The sequence below is a fragment of the Pseudophryne corroboree genome, chromosome 1 (genome assembly GCF_028390025.1).
Source record: "Pseudophryne corroboree isolate aPseCor3 chromosome 1, aPseCor3.hap2, whole genome shotgun sequence".
NCBI classification, from domain to species: Eukaryota; Metazoa; Chordata; class Amphibia; order Anura; family Myobatrachidae; genus Pseudophryne; species Pseudophryne corroboree.
Window position 1 is genome coordinate 205007928 of NC_086444.1, and position 20095 is coordinate 205028022.

The 20095-nt window shown below is 45.7% G+C and overlaps 1 protein-coding gene across 1 annotated transcript; it reads right to left on the minus strand.

The window, feature by feature from the left end:
- Positions 1–3681: 3681 nt before the first annotated feature.
- On the minus strand, positions 3682–8763 carry GPR150 (G protein-coupled receptor 150). The gene has a single exon (XM_063964037.1). The coding sequence runs from the start codon at positions 8654–8656 to the stop codon at positions 7397–7399; it is 1260 nt and encodes a 419-aa protein (XP_063820107.1). The 5' UTR covers positions 8657–8763; the 3' UTR covers positions 3682–7396.
- Between the last annotated feature and the right edge of the window lie 11332 nt (positions 8764–20095).

Consider the following 20095-nt stretch of genomic DNA (forward strand, 5'->3'; position numbering starts at 1 on the left):
TACATGTTGGTATTTTGTCCATGTCGGGATTTTTACCTTGTCGGGATTTTGACCGTCAGTCAATTGCTGTCGGGATTTCGACCGTTGGGATTTTGATTGGAGGTAAATTGACTGCATCCCATTATTTATATATACAGTATATATACATACACTCACTGTAGCCCAATCATCGCTGCTAAGACCAGGCATCCGTTTCAGCACTCTCCTGCTTTCCTCCATCACTGAGGCACTGTGACCCCTCTCTCTGTGCTCCTCACGAATGTTAGGAGTTATGATGATGTCACGCAGTATGACAACATTTACGCTCGACATTCATAGTAACATAGTAACATAGTAACATAGTATCTGAGGTTGAAAAAAGACAATTGTCCATCGAGTTCAACCTATTTGTGGTCTCCCATGCATGATGATTTGACTAAAATTTCTGACTGATGCTGATGTCAGCCGTTGCATTTTATCCCTATTTATAGTAACTATAATGCATGACTATGCACCATACCCCTGGATATCCTTATCCATTAGGAATTTATCTAACCCATTCTTAAAGGTGTTGACAGATTCCGCTATTACAACTCCCTCAGGCAGGGAATTCCAAACACGTATTGTCCTTACCGTGAAAAAGCCTTTACGCCGTATTGTGCGGAATCTCCTCTAAACTGAGCGAGTGTCCACGAGTCCTCTGTGTTGATCTAACCAAAAACAGGTCCTGCGCAAGCTCTTTGTATTGTCCCCTTATATATTTGTAGATGTTGATCATATCCCCTCTTAGTCTCCGCTTTTCCAATGTAAACATGCCTAGTCTTGCAAGCCTTTCCTTGTATTCCATCGTCTCCATGCCCTTAATTAGTTTGGTCGCCCTCCTCTGAACCTTTTCTAGCTCCAGGATATCCTTTTTGTAGTACGGTGCCCAGAATTGTACACAGTATTCAAGGTGTGGCCTCATTAGTGATTTATATAACGGGAGTATAATACTCTCGTCCCTAGCATCAATACCCCGTTTTATGCATGCTAATATCTTATTAGCTTCTTTGCTGCAGTCCTACTTTGGGTACTACTGCTTAGTTTGCTATCTATGAGGACACCTAAGTCCTTTTCCAGTACAGAATCCCCTAATTTTACCCCATTTAGTAGGTAGCTGTAATTTTTGTTCTTGTTACCACAGTGCATTACCTTACACTTGTCTGTGTTGAAGCGCATTCTCCATTTGGCTGCCCATGCTTCTAATTTAACTAAGTCGTTCTGTAGAGACTCGGCATCCTCCTCTGTATTTATAGCCTTACACAATTTGGTATCATCTGCAAAAATTGACACCATGCTCTCTAGACCTTCTGTTAGGTCGTTAATGAAAATATTGAACAATAGCAGTCCTAATACTGAGCCTTGCGGTACACCACTTAGCACTTCAGTCCAAGTTGAAAAAGATCCATTAACCACAACGCGCTGCTCCCTGTTATCTAACCAGTTTTTGACCCAAGTGCATATTGTGCTTCCTAGCCCTGATTCTTGTAGCTTGTAGATAAGTCTCATGTGTGGTACAGTATCGAACGCTTTGGCAAAGTCTAAAAAGATTACATCCACGTCTTTACCCTGATCTAGGTTTGCGCTTACTGTTTCATAAAAGCCAAGTAAGTTGGTTTGACAGGATCTGTCCTTCATAAACCCATGTTGATTCCTTTTAATGACCTTATTGACTTCAAGGAACTTCTGAATACTATCTCTTAGAATACCTTCCAATACTTTCCCCGCTATAGATGTAAGACTAACTGGTCTATAATTACCTGGTTCAGCTTTACTTCCCTTTTTGAATATAGGCACTACTTCCGCTATACGCCAGTCTTTGGGAACCATACCTGATATAACTGAATCCTTAAAGATCAAAAATAGCGGTTTTGCCAGTTCAGAGTGAAGCTCCATTAGAACCCTTGGGTGAATACCATCGGGCCCTGGGGATTTATTAAACTTTAAATGTTTTAATCGGTCACAGACTACTTCCTCGCTTAAATAAGTACCTATCAGTGGGATATTCTCATTATTGAGATTGTGTGTCAGTCCCTGAATTGGGTCCTCTCTAGTAAATACTGTTGAAAAAAACTCATTTAGTGTGTCCGCTATGTCATTATCATTTTTGCTTAAGACTCCCAACTTGTCTTTTAAAGGGCCTATACTCTCCTTCTTTAATCTCTTGCTATTAATGTATTTAAATAATTTTTTGGGATTCGCTTTGCTTTCCTTTGCTACTAGTTTTTCAGTTTCTACTTTAGCCGCTCTTATTTCCTTTTTGCAAATTTTGTTACATTCCTTATAGTGCTGAAATGACTCTGCTTCCCCGTCAGATTTGTATTTTTTTAAATGCTCGCCTTTTCTTGCCCATAAATTCCTTAATCTTTTTGTTAAGCCACATCGGTTTATGATTTTTATTCCTTTTTTTGCTGCTCATAGGAATAAATTTGAGTGTATTTTTAGCTAGCAGGAATTTTAGTACCTCCCATTTCTCTGTAGTATTTTTTCCTAAAAACAAACCTTCCCATTCAATATCCCTGAAAAATACCCTCATCTTTTCAAAATTTGCTTTGCTAAAATTTAGAGTCCTAGTTGAGCCAGTATAGGGCTGTTTATGGAAAATTATATTGAATGTGACCATATTGTGGTCGCTGTTTCCTATGGGTTCCCCTACTATAATACCTGATACCAAATCCCCATTGTTTGTTAATACCAGGTCTAAGATTGCATTGTACCTAGTTGGTTCCTCAATTAGTTGGACTAAGTAGTTATCATTAAGTGTGTTTAAAAACATATAGCCCCTAGCAGTATCACATGAATCGTTTTTCCAGTTTATCTCTGGATAGTTAAAATCTACCATCACTACTATGTCTCCTACTCCTGCTGCTCTTTCAATTTGCTTTAGTAACAATTCCTCATCAGATGCGTTGATACCAGGCGGCCTATAGCATACACCCAATACTAACTTTTTTATTCCTTTTTCCCCGCATGCAATTTCTACCCATAATGTCTCGACAGTGTCTACAGTCCCCTCCTGAATATCTTCCCGTATATCAGGTTTTAAAAACGGCTTTACGTAAAGACACACCCCTCCACCCTTTTTATTTAGTCTGTCTCTCCTAAACAGTGTATAGCCCTCTAGATTGACTGTCCAATCATGAGATTCGTCCCACCAAGTTTCAGTAATGCCTATATATCATACTGTTTGCTTGCTGCAAGTATTTCTAGTTCACCCTTTTTACCAGTAATGCTTCTGGCGTTTACATACATACAACTAAGATAAGTATTTTCCCTTGCGTTAGGGACATCTTTCACCTTATGTAGCAATGATGACCTGTAATCTTTATTGGTTAGTGCTTTGGTAAAACCTCTTTTAGTACCCATGTTAGTAACCTTACCACCTGCTCTTACCCTCCCCCCAAATGAGAAGGAGAGAGGGAGATGCAGATGATGGTGACTGCTGTTGCGCCCTTGCAGGCTACAGCGGTCTGGACGAGTAATGAATCCACCTGTGCACCAGCTACGTGGTAGTATATTAACTGCATCCCACCTAGCCATTGTGAAATGTCCACCTTGCTAATTCTTATCATTGTGTCATATATATTTTTGAGATTGTTATTTCCATGATCTTTAATAAAAACAGAAATGTTTATAAAGACAGTCACAAACATTAAAAGTCAGATATGGTTACAATTAAATTGTGGCAACAAACAGCTTTCCAAGATGATAATACAGTAAGATGAAGAATAGAATGAGTCTGATTTAAAAATAATAGGAGAGCATATTCAGTGGCTATCAGTATAAGTTATAAGAGAGCAGGATCAAAGGCTAACAGCATAAGAAATAAGAGAGCAGGATCAGAGGCTAACAGTGTAAGTAATAAGAGAGCAGGATCAGTGGCTAACGGTGTACGTGTAAGTAATTGGAGAGCAGGATCAGAGACTAACAGTGTAAGTAATAAAAGAGTAGGATCAGAGACTTAGGGGGACATGTACTAAGCAATGATAAAAGTGGAGAAGGGAGCCAGTGGAGAAGTTGCCCATGGCAACCAATCAGCTGCTCTGTATACTTTTAAAGTATGCAAATTAGAAATGTTACATCAATGCTGATTGGTTGCCTTGGGCAACTTCTCCACTGGCTCACTTCTACACTTTTATCACTGCTTAGTACATGTCCCCCTAACAGTATAAGTAATAAAAGAGCAGGATCAGAGGCTAACGGTGTAAGTAATAAGAGAGCAGGATCAGAGGCTAACGGTGTAAGTAATAGGAGAGCAGGATCGGAGGCTAACGATGTAAGTAATAGGAGAGCAGGTTCGGAGGCTAACGGTGTAAGTAATAGGAGAGCAGGATCGGAGGCTAACGGTGTAAGTAATAGGAGAGCAGGATCGGAGGCTAACGGTGTAAGTAATAGGAGAGCAGGATCAGAGGCTAATGGTGTAAGTAATAAGAGAAAAGAATCAGTGTATAACAGCATGAGAAACAAGAGAGCAGGGTCAGAGACTAACGGTGTAAGTAATAAGAGAGCAGGATCAGAGACTAACGGTGTAAGTAATAAGAGCAGGATCAGAGGCTAACAGTGTAAGTAATAAGAGAGCAGGATCAGAGGCTAACAGCATAAGAAATAAGAGAGCAGGATCAGAGGCTAACAGTATAAGCAGGGGCACAAGCTCATGCCAGGCGCTTGGAGGCGAAATAGAAGGTGGTGCCCCCCAGTAGTTCCAGGTTGCACATGTGCTGACATCCCAGTGACTTGCCAGTGGTACATCTGGGACAATAAAGATTCCTTATTGCAGCTAACTGTGGTGATAAGGAATCTTTATTTACAGGTGCTGGCTGCAAATAATAATAATAAATAGAGCCCTTAAGGGCCGTATTCATGGGCCGATTTGGGGAGAGCGGTTCGCTCAGCACACATCTCTCCCCCCGCTCAGCACAGCGCGATGTGTGCTGAGCATGTGGGGGGAAACGGGGGGGCGCTCATTTCACCTAGCAGGTGATGTGAGCGACCTGCTAGATTGGCCTGCATGCAGGCCAATCTAGCACCAGCGATAGCGATGCGCTATCGCTGTGAGGGGTACACACGGAGTGATCGCTGCTTAAAATCTAAGCAATCTAGTCAGATTGCTTGGATTTTAAGCAGTGATTGCTCCGTCAGTACCCCCCTTTAGGAGGGTTTTTATCACAGCTCGGAGAGATAAAACATTGTGAGAGATAACGTAACCGGCAATCAGCTTCTGCCTTACATTTTGCAGGCTGTGTTTGAAAAATTACAGGAGCGGATTGGCTGGTACTTTATCTCTCACAATTGTATCCCTCTCCAAGCTCTGAGTAATACCCCCACCTCCCTTTAAAAGTAACTTCTGCTTTCCTTCCTATACTCATATAAGACACAGAGCTGTAGCTTATTGTACACACTTTTATGTGTTATCAGACACATTCCATACTCTTCAACTGAAGGGGTCTTCGAAGGAGGTTTCTGAGCTTGGACAGCAGTCAGCACTGACTGCAGCAAGTCACTATGAAATGAGTAGAGAGAGATCTTTTCTGGTTCAGAAGCCCCCTCTCTTTCTTTCTTAGGGCCCTTCTGACAGCTGGATCCTGGTGGCAAATGTCTCCGTTGTCTCTGGGACTTACACTACTGATTATAAGTTATAAGACTGCAGGGTCAGAAGCTAACTGACTACCACATACTGTATTAATGTTTAAATTTCACAGTATGATATAGCAATAGTGTATAACAACAGCATATCATTTAAATAGCTTAGAAACAGTGTTACCTGTTTTCAAACAAACATATTGCATTCAGCAGGTAATAACTAGATTTGTAGTGAAATATTACATTGCTTGGCCTTAGGTTGATACATCTATATATACTGTGCATAATCCATGAAAATAGCGTGTACACAAATCATAACAATAAATAAAGCACACAAGGTAACAATTTCTACATTTACAAACTAGGCAATTCCATGTTTAAAGGCAAGCACTTTATAACAGGACAGATACCTTTCTGTGTTAAGTCAATGCTTTTGATTAAGAGTAATGTGCTGGATCCCTTTTGATATACAGAGAGCGTAACAGCCTGGCAGGTGAACTGCACTTACAGAACTACAGGAAATATCACTGACTAAATGTAAGGTTTGGGGATTATAAGCACTATTGTGCAAAACACTACAGCAGCCATACCAGCCAGAATTATTTTCTTTAGATAGCAAAGTACTTTTAAGCGTTTTGTAAGATGTTTTTTTGAAAGACATTATCTTCTTATCAAAAGATTTATCAAGCCTTAGAGAGTGAAAAATAGCATGGTGATAAAGTACTCACCAATCAGCTCCTACCTGCCATATTACAGGCTGTGTTTGCAAAAATGACAGTTGGGAGCTGACTGTCTGATACTTTATCACCGTGCAATTTATCACTCTCCAAGGCTTGATAAATCTGTGTATGAGGGGCTACCAAACACAGTCAGTCTGTAAAGGCTCACAGCTCTCAGTATGACATGGACCCTCTGTTCACTATATCATTTTACAGGACTGTGTGCAACTGATGCTGCCAGCCCATGTCTGAAGGGGCGATACGGTTGCTCTCATAATGGCATCTGTTTCCACCCCATCACATCGAAAAGCTTTAAGCATGTCTTTTGGACACCTTTAGGACCAGTCTTCTTGTGCTTGACCATACATGTGACAGAGGGAGGTGGCGGAGGCCATGTGACTGTGGTTTCCATGGTATTACAGTAGCATAAATCATTAATAGCAGCCTGAAGACAAAATGGAAAATAATTACATTCTTATAGTCTGCTACAGTGACTTATGTTAAAAAAAAAACAACAACAAAAACCCACACCTGTTTTTGATGTGCTTTAATATGTCAGCCAGTGGCATCACTAGAGGGGCGCAGACAGCACTGGGTGACACCATCCAAGGGGGTGACACCAAAATAGTATTGCACAAGTGATGGATGACGTGCAAGGTCTCTCTGCACCCTAGGCACAGCTTCAGTTTAGCACCCTCTAACCTGTAAACCCACCACCACCACCCGAGGGGAGATGCAGCTTGTACCATTATGTTATGTACTACATACAGTATACATGATGTGTACACTCTATGGTAAATACATTACTAGGAAGTTATTTAGCCTCGTATTGTTTGCTGTCTTTTCTGGCTGCATTATTTGGGCAGTAATGCTAACCTACTCCAATCAGTCAGACAAACTGTGCCAGCTTCGGAGTCCTAGGTAACGTTCTACAGGTTAGAATGACGGCCCCCCTGTTACAGGTAAGTAATGCTTAGCATATTACGATATCACGGATCACTGTACTGACGGCGACGTGTTGGTGCTCGCACTGGGCATATGTTTTTGTAAGTGGCATAGCTGCCAGGATGTCCCATCCATTACATACAGCTCTCACATTGGGCGCCCAGCCTCTTGTCACCGGGCGCCACCGCCTGTAGGAAGAGTGATCGGTGTAAGACGGAGCATTCCTCCACTTCAGACGTGGTGGTGCTGGACAGCTCATGCTTATGCGTTGGTGTGGAGGATGGGAAGAGCTGCATGCGGAAGGTGGGCTTTCTGCGCTCATGTAGGCAGCAGCAGAAACACATCTTCTTCTCCAGCCTCCTGAGAAATACATTGTTAGTTTTGAAGAAGATGTAGACATAGGGGTTCACTGCACTGTTGGTCACCACAAATATTCCCAGCACAGCCATGACCTCCTTATCCAACCCAGTGATGGTGCCAAATGCTATTTTCATCTCCACAACGAAGTAAGGCAGTCCGCACACAACGAACAGGATGATGATAACTAGGGTCATTTTAAGTGTCTTTACCTTTGCCCGGGGGATGCAGCTGTTGGTGGCCACCAGTTTCAAAGTTTTCTTGCTTGCCTGGAGCTCGCATGCTCCGTTGGGTTGTTTCTCTGCTTTCGAGCTCTTAGCCTTTCCCCAGACAATCCAGAGGATACGACTGTAGGCTACAGTTAAGATGCAGAAAGGTAAGAAGAATACCGTGACAGAGCTATAGATGATATAGACCTGGACATGCCATCTGGGCAGCTGCCCAAACACATTCCAACACCTTCTCCCCTCTTCTGTGGAAACTGCTTTGAAGACAAAACCTTGTGGGACCGAGAGAAGGAAAGCTAGCAGCCAGCCTAGACCTGCAAAGCATCTAGTGGGCAGAGGAGAGCTTAAGGGGTTCATAATGACATGATGTCTCTCCAGGGCAATTATGGCGATTATATTGGACGATGCAATGAGTCCAGAGACCTGAAAGACTTTAAAGATCCGACAGGACACATCTCCAGCCAGCCACTCATCCTCCAGGAGCTCCCACACGATCTGTGACAGCAGGGTCAGAACGGAGACACAGAGGTCGGCCAGGGCCAGTTGGGCGATCAGGAAGTTAATCTTCCGCTTCTTATCCTTCCCGCTGCAGATCTTATACAGGACCACAGAGTTACCCACAAGCGCCACCGCAAAGATGATGGTCATTGTTATTATGCGCATTTGCCTGTTGTAACGAGGTGACTCTGCTACTATGCTGCGCTCTGAGAAAGACACATTGCCGAATGTGTGGTCTGGGGAGACCTGGCTGTCAGTCTCAGACCCATTATTGTCCACAGAAAAGCTCCCGTACGGGAAAAATTCTTCCATTGCCACTGACTGGTGCCTCTTTCCCCGGGCAGTGGCCGCTGTTCAGCTGTTAAGGTGCTGAAGCTCTCCCGCAGATAAGCAACGACTCAAATCTACAGGTGACTAGTAGCACTTGGAAAGGACGCCTTTAGTGTGAGAGCTTTAAATATGACCCTGTCATCTGACGCTCACCTGTGGGGGGTATGGACATGCCCCTGTACCACACTATTCATTCATTATAAATGTGGATGGATCACATCAATCTGTTAGTCACAGTCCTGCGAGCTTTCTGATCTCTCCTGATGAATTAAACTCCTTTCTCTTGTTTCACTGATGCAATATTCCTTTAAATCACTATGCATTTAACTTATGGCAGGTTTAGGCAACCTGTTAGCGTTCAAATGGTAGGACATGCTTGGACTTGTTGTTCTACTACAGCTTTAGTGCATCAGGTTACTTACATCGGTAATATGCTTCAGCGTTACAGTATTAAATTCAGCGCTGCATGACAGAGTTACGATAACAGTGTGAAATTAATGATCTCACATACACTTAAGTTCTGGACTCGGAGACCTTCATGCTATTAGCCTAGTTCCCTAGTCTCCTATTAAATGTTTGTTTATTTATTTATTTATTGACTACGGTATCTCTCTCTCTCTCTCTCTCTCTCTCTCTCTCTCTCTCTCTCTATTATGGCAATGGAATACTGGAAGAGAAACGGAAATTAATTTAAGTCCATTGTACTTTCCATACTCACAAACCACACCTTTTTCATTGTTCATAGATGTTACCCACTATTCTAAATGGATGAGTTATTATTGAAAGTTAAACCTCTAATTTGTAGTATTGTGTATGCAAGCAGGTGAGATCTGTCTCGCAGCACGACATGATAGTGTACTGTCACCGTTGACTTCCATATGTTCTGTCCAGAGTAAATTGCCTCTAGAACGTAATTCATGTTTTCCAGTAATCATTAGCATAAGAAGTTCCGGGGAAAATGTAGAATTCTTTAGGCGGTTTCTGAAATGCTTACAGCAAAATAAATAAATAAATATTAGCCTTGCTTCAATTGGTCCGGCAAATCAACTTTTTAGACAAAATGTAACATTGGCTGTGATTGTTATCTTAATGTCTGATCTCTACAACTGCAACAATTATACCCAATGTGAACATTCTGCCAGGGGTGTATCTACATACCTCCCAACATGACCCTCTCCAGGAGGGACACAATGCTCTGCTTCTGGACTTTTCCCTTTCTCTATGATTGCAGGCACCTGTTTTGGACAGGTTAATGGATATGAAAGGTGTTTCAGCACAGTTGATGGTAATCACAAATTAAGAGGGAAGTCCAGGAGCAGAGCATTCTGTCCCTCCTGGAGAGGGTCATGTTGGGAGGTATGTATCTAGGGGTCTGAGCACCCCTGGCAAAGTAAGGAACTGGTGCCCCCCACCTCCCCCACCCAGGGACACAGAGGGGGGAGTTACAGATATGCTGAGGTCAGGGATACTGAGGGGGCAGTTACAGGGATGGTGCGGGCAGGGATACTGAGGGGTAATTAAAAGGAGGGTGCAGCCAGGGACACCGAGGGGATATATGCACACATACATACAGTTAAAAAAAACCTCTCTAGCTGTGATGGCACTACGTGTCTCAGCAAATCCAGTTGACAAGGTGTGCTGGGACTTGTAGTCTCAACACGGCTGGACAGGCAGTCACTGGTCTAAATACCTCTCCATACAGAGCCCTATGTAACCTGTGATCCAGACTGCCAGGATAGACCATGCAGAGCAGCTACGGTACAGCAGAAAATGTACAGGTATGCTCATGCTGACTGGTGCTGATTGTAGTGGCTGCTGTTTGGTGACAGACCGCGTGGGACCAATGAGAAGAAGATCGGATGAGGAGGTGCCTCGCCCCTCCCCATACCTGGAAGTGCCCTGCTCCCTGGCTATAGTCACCATCATTGTGACTGTAGTCACAGAGAGTGTCAGAGTGCAACACGCTTCTGAGACAGTGGATGAGCACTGCTAAGGGATGTACTCAGTGAGAACTACTATGTCATTCTACCCCCTGGCGGCGCCCCCTCCTTGGCCGGTGCCCCTGGCAAGTGCCATCCTGGCCAATAGGAAGATACACCCCTGCATTCTGCTAATGACAGAACTGCTTGTAATGTTTTATAATGAATTGTGATTTATAAAAGGTAAAAAAACTAAATACGACTACTATTTGTGGATGCATTTACACTGTATTGTAATAGCTTTTGCATGTGCCTAAAGGCTGTAGCACAGACAAGAACAGATTCCAAAAAGATGTAGTACCATCAGGATTAGAACAAAGATGGGAGAGGTTCTCACCTGTGTGCCTATGGTAATTGCCATAACCTGGCCTGAAGGGTACTTACGTCTCTACAAATGACTTTACCCTATGCAGTGTTCCGAGCTATGGAGGCGCTAAATTGCACTATAGTAAGTCTCTCCACTCATCACCTATTTCAGAGCCAATCAACATTATATCTCATGTGAAATAAACTAATGCTTATACATTTGTGGGAGAAATTACAGTGGCAAGTAGTGATAAGAGGGGTAATCCAGACCTGATTTCTAGGGTGCGTTTTTTGCATCCCTGCGATAAGGTAGTCGCCGCCTACAGGCGGTATTAGCTGTGTGCAGGTGTGCGATCGCATTTGTAGCAGAACTGCACAAACCTAATGGGCCCTACACATATAAAGATCCGCTGCCGAGCTGCCCGACGGTGCATACGGCCGACGGGCAACCCAGCGGCGGAGGGGGGGGGCAGTGACGGGGGGAGTGAAGTTTCTTCACTCACTCTGTCACCCGGCTCCATTGAAGTGCAGGCAAATATGGACGAGATCGTCCATATTGGCCTGCATGCACAGCCGACGGGGAACCAGCGATGAACGAGTGTGGGGCCGCGCATCGTTCATCGCTGGTGACTCCATACTGAAAGATATGAACATTATCTTGTTCAATAATGAACGAGATCGTTCATATCTTTGAGGAATATCGGCTAGTGTGTAGGGCCTATAAGTTTGTGCAGCTTCTGCCCAGCCCAGGACTTACTTAGCCGATGCGATGATAGGGCCGGAGGAGCTGACGTCAGAATCCCTCCCTCCAAACGCCTGGTCCCTCCAAACGCTGCAAGCATTATGCAGGTGCCATGTTCCCGGAGACCTGTGCAGAGGTGGAACTACCATTGGTGCAGCAGGTGCACCCAGGCCCCTGAGGACTAAGGTGCCCACTGCTGCCCAGAGCAGCAAAGAGTTAACAATGTTAAGCAGTTCTAATGTGATTCAAAAGTATTTTAACAGTGCCGGCATTATAACGTTAAAATTATGGATCTGCAAAACTTCAATATTTCCCGATAGGTGCATGCATGTGCTGATTTTGTATTGTGAGATTGCTAGCAGTACAAGGTTGGCAGAGCAGTTCCTGCAGTCATTCTAAATAAGCTTAGACTTAGTTAAATGACGATATCTGCAACCATTGCTACAGACGGTGGCCATGGTGGTCTGATGCAGCGTATTCAGACTACTGTGTCATTAGCATACAGATGTGTCTGGTTATGTTGATGCTGCGTATAGCGATGTTTCATAGCGGAACTGCGATGCATACACATTTAGTGAAAGCCGCTGGCTCCCCCATAGAAGTCAATGGATAGCAGGAGTGTGCATACGCGCGCTGCCCGTTATCCCATGCTATGAATGCCGCAATGGCAACAACGTAACTGGACACATCTGTATTTTCTCACTACTGGTGTGCCCAAAGACGCAGCAGCAAAGTTCATGAGGCAGAAATGGATTGTAATAAATATATCAGTCCCAGTTTTGCATTGATATGTGTTTTTTCTGCTATAACATACATTTTGTTCTGAACTTTCATACATGGGATTCCTAAATAATATATAATTGGTTCCCAACAAAGTAAGTTGAATCAGTATAACAAGCCAAGTCCCATCTACTCCTTTCATCTTTTACCAGTATATAGAATCCAATGTTATTACTGCACTTATCAGTCTAATAATAAACATAGTACTCATTATATTCCATTTCCATGATGTACATCACGAATAATGCATTTTATTATGTTAGTTTCATTATATTGTTAAAATTATAGATAAAACAAAGTAATATACAATAATGATATATACTTGATTGTATAAAAATACCCTCTGTATGTCAGAAAGGTTTTAGAGCACGATCCCCCACATGATATTTCTTATTGAAAATGTTCTTGACTTTTGGATTAGTGGATTAGTGCTTAGAACTGGTCCCAGTATGTAAGTAATGGGCGGTCTCTCTGTCAGTGTTATTTTGTGGTAAATACTATGGGCCTGATGTTGAGTTGCATGCAATAATAAGAATTTACTCACCGGTAATTCTATTTCTCGTAGTCCGTAGTGGATGCTGGGAACTCCGTAAGGACCATGGGGAATAGACGGGCTCCGCAGGAGACTGGGCACTCTAAATGAAAGATTAGGTACTATCTGGTGTGCACTGGCTCCTCCCTCTATGCCCCTCCTCCAGACCTCAGTTAAGGAAACTGTGCCCGGAAGAGCTGACACAACAAGGAAAGGATTTGGAATCCAGGGTAAGACTCATACCAGCCACACCAATCACACCGTACAACTTGTGATAACCATACCCAGTTAACAGTATGAACAACAACTGAGCCTCAGTAACAGATGGCTCATAACAATAACCCTTTAGTTAAGCAATAACTATATACATGTATTGCAGAGAGTCCGCACTTGGGACGGGCGCCCAGCATCCACTACGGACTATGAGAAATAGAATAACCAGTGAGTAAATTCTTATTTTCTCTGACGTCCTAGTGGATGCTGGGAACTCCGTAAGGACCATGGGGATTATACCAAAGCTCCCAAACGGGCGGGAAAGTGCGGATGACTCTGCAGCACCGCATGAGCAAACTCAAGGTCCTCCTCAGCCAGGGTATCAAACTTGTAGAACTTAGCAAACTTGTTTGACCCCGACCAAGTAGCAGCTCGGCAAAGCTGTAAAGCCGAGACCCCTCGGGCAGCCGCCCAAGAAGAGCCCACCTTCCTTGTGGAATGGGCTTTCACCATTTTGGATGCGGCAATCCAGCCGCAGAGTGAACCAGCTGAATCGTGCTATAGATCCAGCGAACAATAGTCTGCTTCGAAGCAGGAGCGCCAACCTTGTTGGCTGCATACAGAATAAACAGCGAGTCAGACTTTCTGACTCCCGCCTTTCTGGAAACATAAATTTTCAAAGCCCGGACTACGTCCAGCAACCTGGAATCCTCCAAGTCCCTAGTAGCCGCAGGCACCACAATAGGCTGGTTCAAATGAAACGATGATACCACCCTAGGAAGAAATTGGGGACGAGTCCTCAATTCTGCCCTGTCCATATGGAAGATCTTATAAGGGTTTTTACACGACAAAACCGCCAATACTGACACACGCCTAGCCGAAGCTAAGGCCAATAGCATGACCACTTTCCACGTGAGATATTTTAGCTCCATGGTCTTAAGTGGCTCAAACCAGTGGGATTTCAGGAAATCCAACACAACGTTAAGATCCCAAGGTGCCACCGGTGGCACAAAAGGAGGCTGAATATGCAGCACCCCCGGAACAACGTCTGAACTTCAGGCAGTGAAGCCAGTTCATTTTTAGAGAAAATGTATAGGGCCGAAATCTTGACCTTTATGGATCCTAATTTTAGGCCCATAGTCACTCCTGACTGTAGGAAGTGCAGGAATCGACCCCGCTGGAATTCCTCTGTAGGGCCTTCCCGGCTTCACACCAAGCAACCTATTTTCGCCATATACATGAAAAAGTCTTGCTGTCACGTCTTTCCTAGCCTTTATCAGCGTAGGAATAACTGCATCCGGAATGCCCTTTTCCGCTAGGATCCGGCGTTCAACCGCCATGCCGTCAAATGCAGCCGCGGTAAATTTTGGAACAGACAGGGCCCCTGTTGCAACATGTCCTGTCTGAGAGGCAGAAGCCCTGAGTCCTCTGAGAGCATTTCCTGCAGCTCCGGGTACCGAGTCCTTCTTGGCCAATTCGGAGCAAAGAATATTGTTTTCACTCCTCCTTTTATTACAATTCTCAGCCCTTGGGTATGAGAGGAAGAGGAGGGAATACAGAGACCGACTGGAACACCCACGGTGTTACTAGTGCGACCACAGCTATCACCTGAGGGTCCCTTGACCCGGCGTAAAACCTTTTTAGCTTTTTATTGAGGTGGGACGCCATCTAGTCCACCTTAGGCAGTTCCCATCAATTTGCAAACTGCGTGAAGACTTCCTGATGAAGTCCCCACTTTTCCGGGTGGAGGTCGTGCCTGCTGAGGAAGTCTGCTTCCCAGATGTCCACTCCCGGAACGAACACTGCTGACAGTGCGCTTACTTGATTCTCCGCCCAGCAAAGAATTCTGGTGGCTTCTACCCTCGCCACCCTGCTCCTTGTGCCGCCTTGGCGGTTTACATGAACCCCTGCGGTCTGACTGGATCAGAACCGGTTGGTCGCGAAGCAGGATCTCCGCTTGACTTAGGGCGTTGTATATGGCCCTTAGTTCCAGGATATTGATGTGAAGGCAAGTCAGTTGACTTGACCACAGACCTTGGAAATTTCTTCCCTGTGTAACTGCCCCCCACCCTCGGAGGCTTGCATCCGTGGTCACCAGGATCCAGTCCTGAATGCCGAATCTGCGGCCCTCGAGAAGGTGAGCACTCCGCAGCCACCACAGGAGAGACACCCTGGCCCTGGGGGATAGGGTGATTAACCGATGCATCTGAAGAGGTGATCCGGACCACTTGTCCAGTAAGTCCTATTGGAAGGTCTTCGCATGGAACCTGCCTAAGGGGATGGCCTCGTATGATGCCACCATCCTTCCCAGGACTCGAGTGCAGTGATGCACCGACACCTGTTTTGGTTTTAATAGATTCCTGACCAGTGTCATGAGCTCCTGAGCTCTCTCTATCGGGAGATAACCCTTTTCTGGTCTGTGTCTAGGATTGTGCCTAGGAGAGGCAGATGAGCTGTAGGAACCAACTGCGACTTTGTAATATATAGAATCCAGCCGTGTTGCCGTTACACTTCCAGAGAAAGTGATACGCTGTTCAGCAACTGCTCTCTTGATCTCGCTTTTATGAGGAGATCGTCCAAGTACGTGATAATAGTGACACCTTGCTTCCGCAGGAGCACAATCATATCCGCCATTACCATGGTGAATATTCTCGGGGCCGTGGAGAGACCAAACGGCAACATCTAAAATTGGTAATGACAATCCCGTACCGCAATTCTGAGGTACGCCTAATGAGGTGGATAAATGGGGACCTGAAGGTATGCATCCCTTATGTCCCGATTCACAATAAAGTCTCCCCCTTTTTAGGCTTGCACTGACCGCTCTTAGCGATTCCATCTTGAACTTGAACCTTCTCAGGTATATGTTCAGGGATTTTTAATTCAATATGTGTCTGACCGAACCGTCTGGTTTCGGGATTACAACATGGTCTAATAATAACACCCTCTTGTTGAAGGAGGGGTCCCTTGACCACCACCTGTTAAAGATACAATTTGTGAATTGCAGATAACACTGGCTCCCTCTCTTGGGGGGAAGCCCGCAGGGCCGTCGGTGAGGGGGCATCTTCTCACAGTCCAGCTTGTATCCCTGAGACACAATATCTATTGCCCAGGGATCGAACAGGGAGTGAACCCACTTGTGGCTGAATTTACGAAGGCGTGTCCCCACCGGGCCTAGCTCCGCCTGTGGAGCCCCAGCGACATTGGTGGATTTTTGTAGGGGCCGGGGAGGACTTCTGTTCCAGGGAACTAGCTGCCCGGCTCTGACAAGAAAGGACGCCCCTCAGACTTTCTTGTTTCTTTATACGAAAGGCTGCATTTAATAATGTCGTGCTTTCTTAGTCTGTGCAGGAATATAAGGCAAACTAGCAGAATTACCAGCTATAGCTGTGGAGACCAGGCCCGAGAACCCTTCTCCACACAATCCTCAGCCTTCCATATGCCTCTTAAGTCGGCATCATCTGTCCAATGCATATTCTACAGGACACGTCAAGCAGAGATCGACATAGCTTTGACTCTAGGACCCAGTATACTCATGTCTCTTTGGGCATGCTTTATAGCTATATATCTATCACTTAAGACAGCATCTTTAATATATTTATATTGCATACTAGGGTCTCCTCTCTGCTGATAAGGTACCTGTCCACGCTGCCACAGCGCTATAAACCCATGCCGACACAATCGCCGGTCTGGGTAGTATACTAGAATGTGCTCGCTATCTGCAGGATCCCTGAGAATAGCAAGTGCTACCGTCTGTGCAAACAGGACACCCCAGGGGAAGATTCTCAACATATCCTGGCCCTAGTGGGGAAAGGATACAGCCTGAGAATTCTCTTGTGGGAAGCTGCCGTCTCTTGTCTGGAGATTCCCGCTCTTTTTCCTCATGAGAGGAGGGAAATTTACCTCAGCATTCTTCCCCTTAAACATGTGTACTCTCGTGTCAGGGACAGATGAGTCATCAGTGATATGCAAATCATCTATTATTTCAATAATCATATATTGAATACATTATAGCCATCTTGGCTGTAACTTTGCATTATCGTAGTCGACAGTGGAGTTAAACTCCATGTCGATACCAGTGTTTGTTATTATGGATAGTGAGCATTGAGAGACTCTGAAGGTCTCTGTGACATAGGGACAGACATGGGTAGATTTCCTGTCTGTTCCCTAACCTTTTGTGCAATAAATTCACCTTAGCACTTACACATATCCAAACAGGTGTCGGCGTTGTCGACGGAGACACCCTCTCACACACATATCCGCTCTATCACCTCCTTAGAGGAGCCTTTTACCTCAGACATGTCGACACACGCGTACCGACACACCACACACACAGGGGATGCTCTATTTGAGGACAGTTCCCCCCACAAGGCCCTTTGGAGAGACAGAGAGAGAGTATGCCAGCACACACCCCAGCGCTATATAACCCAGGGATTACACTACAACTCAGTGTTTACCCAGTAGCTGCTGTATATACAAATTTTGCGCCTAAATTTATGTGCCCCCCTCTCTTTTAACCCTTTGTGTACCAGGATACTGCCGGGGAGAGCCTGGGGAGCTTCCTTCCAGCGGAGCTGTGAAGAGAAAATGGCGCTGGTGTGCTGAGGAAGAAGGCCCGGCCCCCTCAGCGGCGGGCTTCTGTCCTGTTTCTGACTAAAAATGGCGGGGGGTTTACACATATACAGTTTTCCAGACTGTATTATGTGTATATATTGCCAAAAGGTATACTTATTGCTGCCCAGGGCGCCCCCCCCCCCCAGCGCCCTGCACCCTACAGTGACCGGAGTGTGTGGTGTGCAGTGGGAGCAATGGCGCACAGCTGCAGTGCTGTGCGCTACCTTAATGAAGACCGGAGTCTTCTTCCGCCGATTTTATCTCCTTCTTCTGTCTTCTGGCTCTGCAAGGGGGACGACGGCGCAGCTCCGGGAACGGACGATCGAGGTCAGGCCCTGTGTTCGAACCCTCTGGAGCTAATGGTGTCCACTGTCCAGTAGCCTAAGAAGCACAAGCTAGCTGCACGCAGGTAGGTTTGCTTCTCTCCCCTCAGTCCCACGTAGCAGTGAGTCTGTTGCCAGCAGATCTCACTGAAAATAAAAAAACCTAACAAATACTTTCTTTCTAGCAAGCTCAGGAGAGCCCACTAGGTGCATCCAGCTCTGGCCGGGCACAGATTCTAACTGAGGTCTGGAGGAGGGGCATAGAGGGAGGAGCCAGTGCACACCAGATAGTACCTAATCTTTCTTTTAGAGTGCCCAGTCTCCTGCGGAGCCCGTCTATTCCCCATGGTCCTTACGGAGTTCCCTGCATCCACTAGGACGTCAGAGAAACCGGTATTTGCGCAAATGGTCAATGTTTTTCAACTGCGCATGCATCTAAGTAGCTAAAAAGTCACACAGCGTATGCATCCGCCCCTATACATGCACAGAGCCGCAGCTGGGACTGAGACACACAATGTCAGAAATGTATTGGAATTGGTTTGGGAATTCCACATTCCTGGAGATTGGCCTTTTTATGGGCATGTTATGGGAATGTCCAGGGCCGTAACTAGGTGTGTGCCGATGGTGCCTTGCCCACAGCGCAACTGCCATACAGCCGTTATATGTGGTAGTAGTGAAAGTACTGCTATCCAGCGCCGCCTGTGTCCCGCTGCCGCCTATGTGAGGGACGGGGAGCCGTCATTTGCTGTTACATGTGGTAGTAGTGAAAGTACTGCTGTCCGGCGGTGTGTGTGTCCTGCCACCACGTATGTGATAGACGGGGAGCCGGCATTTGGTGTTACATGTGGTAGTAGTGAAAGTACTGCTATCCAGCGCCGCCTGTGTCCCGCTGCCGCCTATGTGAGGGACAGGGAGCCGTCATTTGCTGTTACATGTGGTAGTAGTGAAAGTACTGCTGTCCGGCGGTGCGTGTGTCCCGCCGCCTATGTGAGGGACGGGGAGCCTTTGGTGTTACATGTGGCTGTAGTGAAAGTACCGCTGTCAGGCGGCGCCTGTGTCCCGCCGCCACTTATCGTCATGTGGTGTTATACAGGGCCGAGCGGTAATTCCGCCTGTGAGACCCGCTGCCTCTGCAATGGAGAGGGAGCGGGAGCGCTACTGTATGCGCCAGCTCCAGTCTATGAGCGGCCGCTGTCTCTGTGGATCCTGCCGGCGCCTGAGCAATGGTGAGGGACTGGGAGTGCCCGTATGTGAGTGGCTGGATGGCGGATCGTCCCCACAGGTGAGAAAACACTCTCTCTCTCTCGCTCTCTCTCTCTTCTCTCCTCTCTCACCCCCCTCTCTCTCCCCCTAATGTGTAGAAAAAAGGGGGCTCTATTGCCGTACTGTGTACAGGGGGGACTCTGCTGCCTAATGTGCAAAAAGGGGGACTCTACCTGCCATACTGTGTGAAAGGGGGACTCTACCTGCCTAATGTGTAATAGGGGACTCTACCTGTCGTACTGTGTAAAAGGGAGCTATGTGGCCAAGCCCCTTCCTCATGAAGCCACGCCCCTATATTTTTGGCGCGCATTGGCCCTGTTTTATATATGGTGGTGGTGGTGGTGGGGGGGGGGGGGGTGAGGGCGCCGATGCTGTTTCTTGCACACAGCACTAACATGTCTAGTTATGGCACTGGGAATGTCAAAGGCATGCCGCTTGCCTGTTTGCAAGCTCACACGCTTGGTGGCTTACATTGGAGTGTGCACTCTGATGGAGAATCTGCAACTAGCATGGGGTAGGTGCAAGTCAGTGTTTTCATAGTGTATGTTTGCTGGTTTATTCATTGTTCAATCTGCATATTTATTTTTTTCTTTTAAGCTTTGTGATTGTTTTGTGCACATACTGTATGATGTATGGCACATATTTTTTCAAGCAGTTGTCTCTTAGCAACCC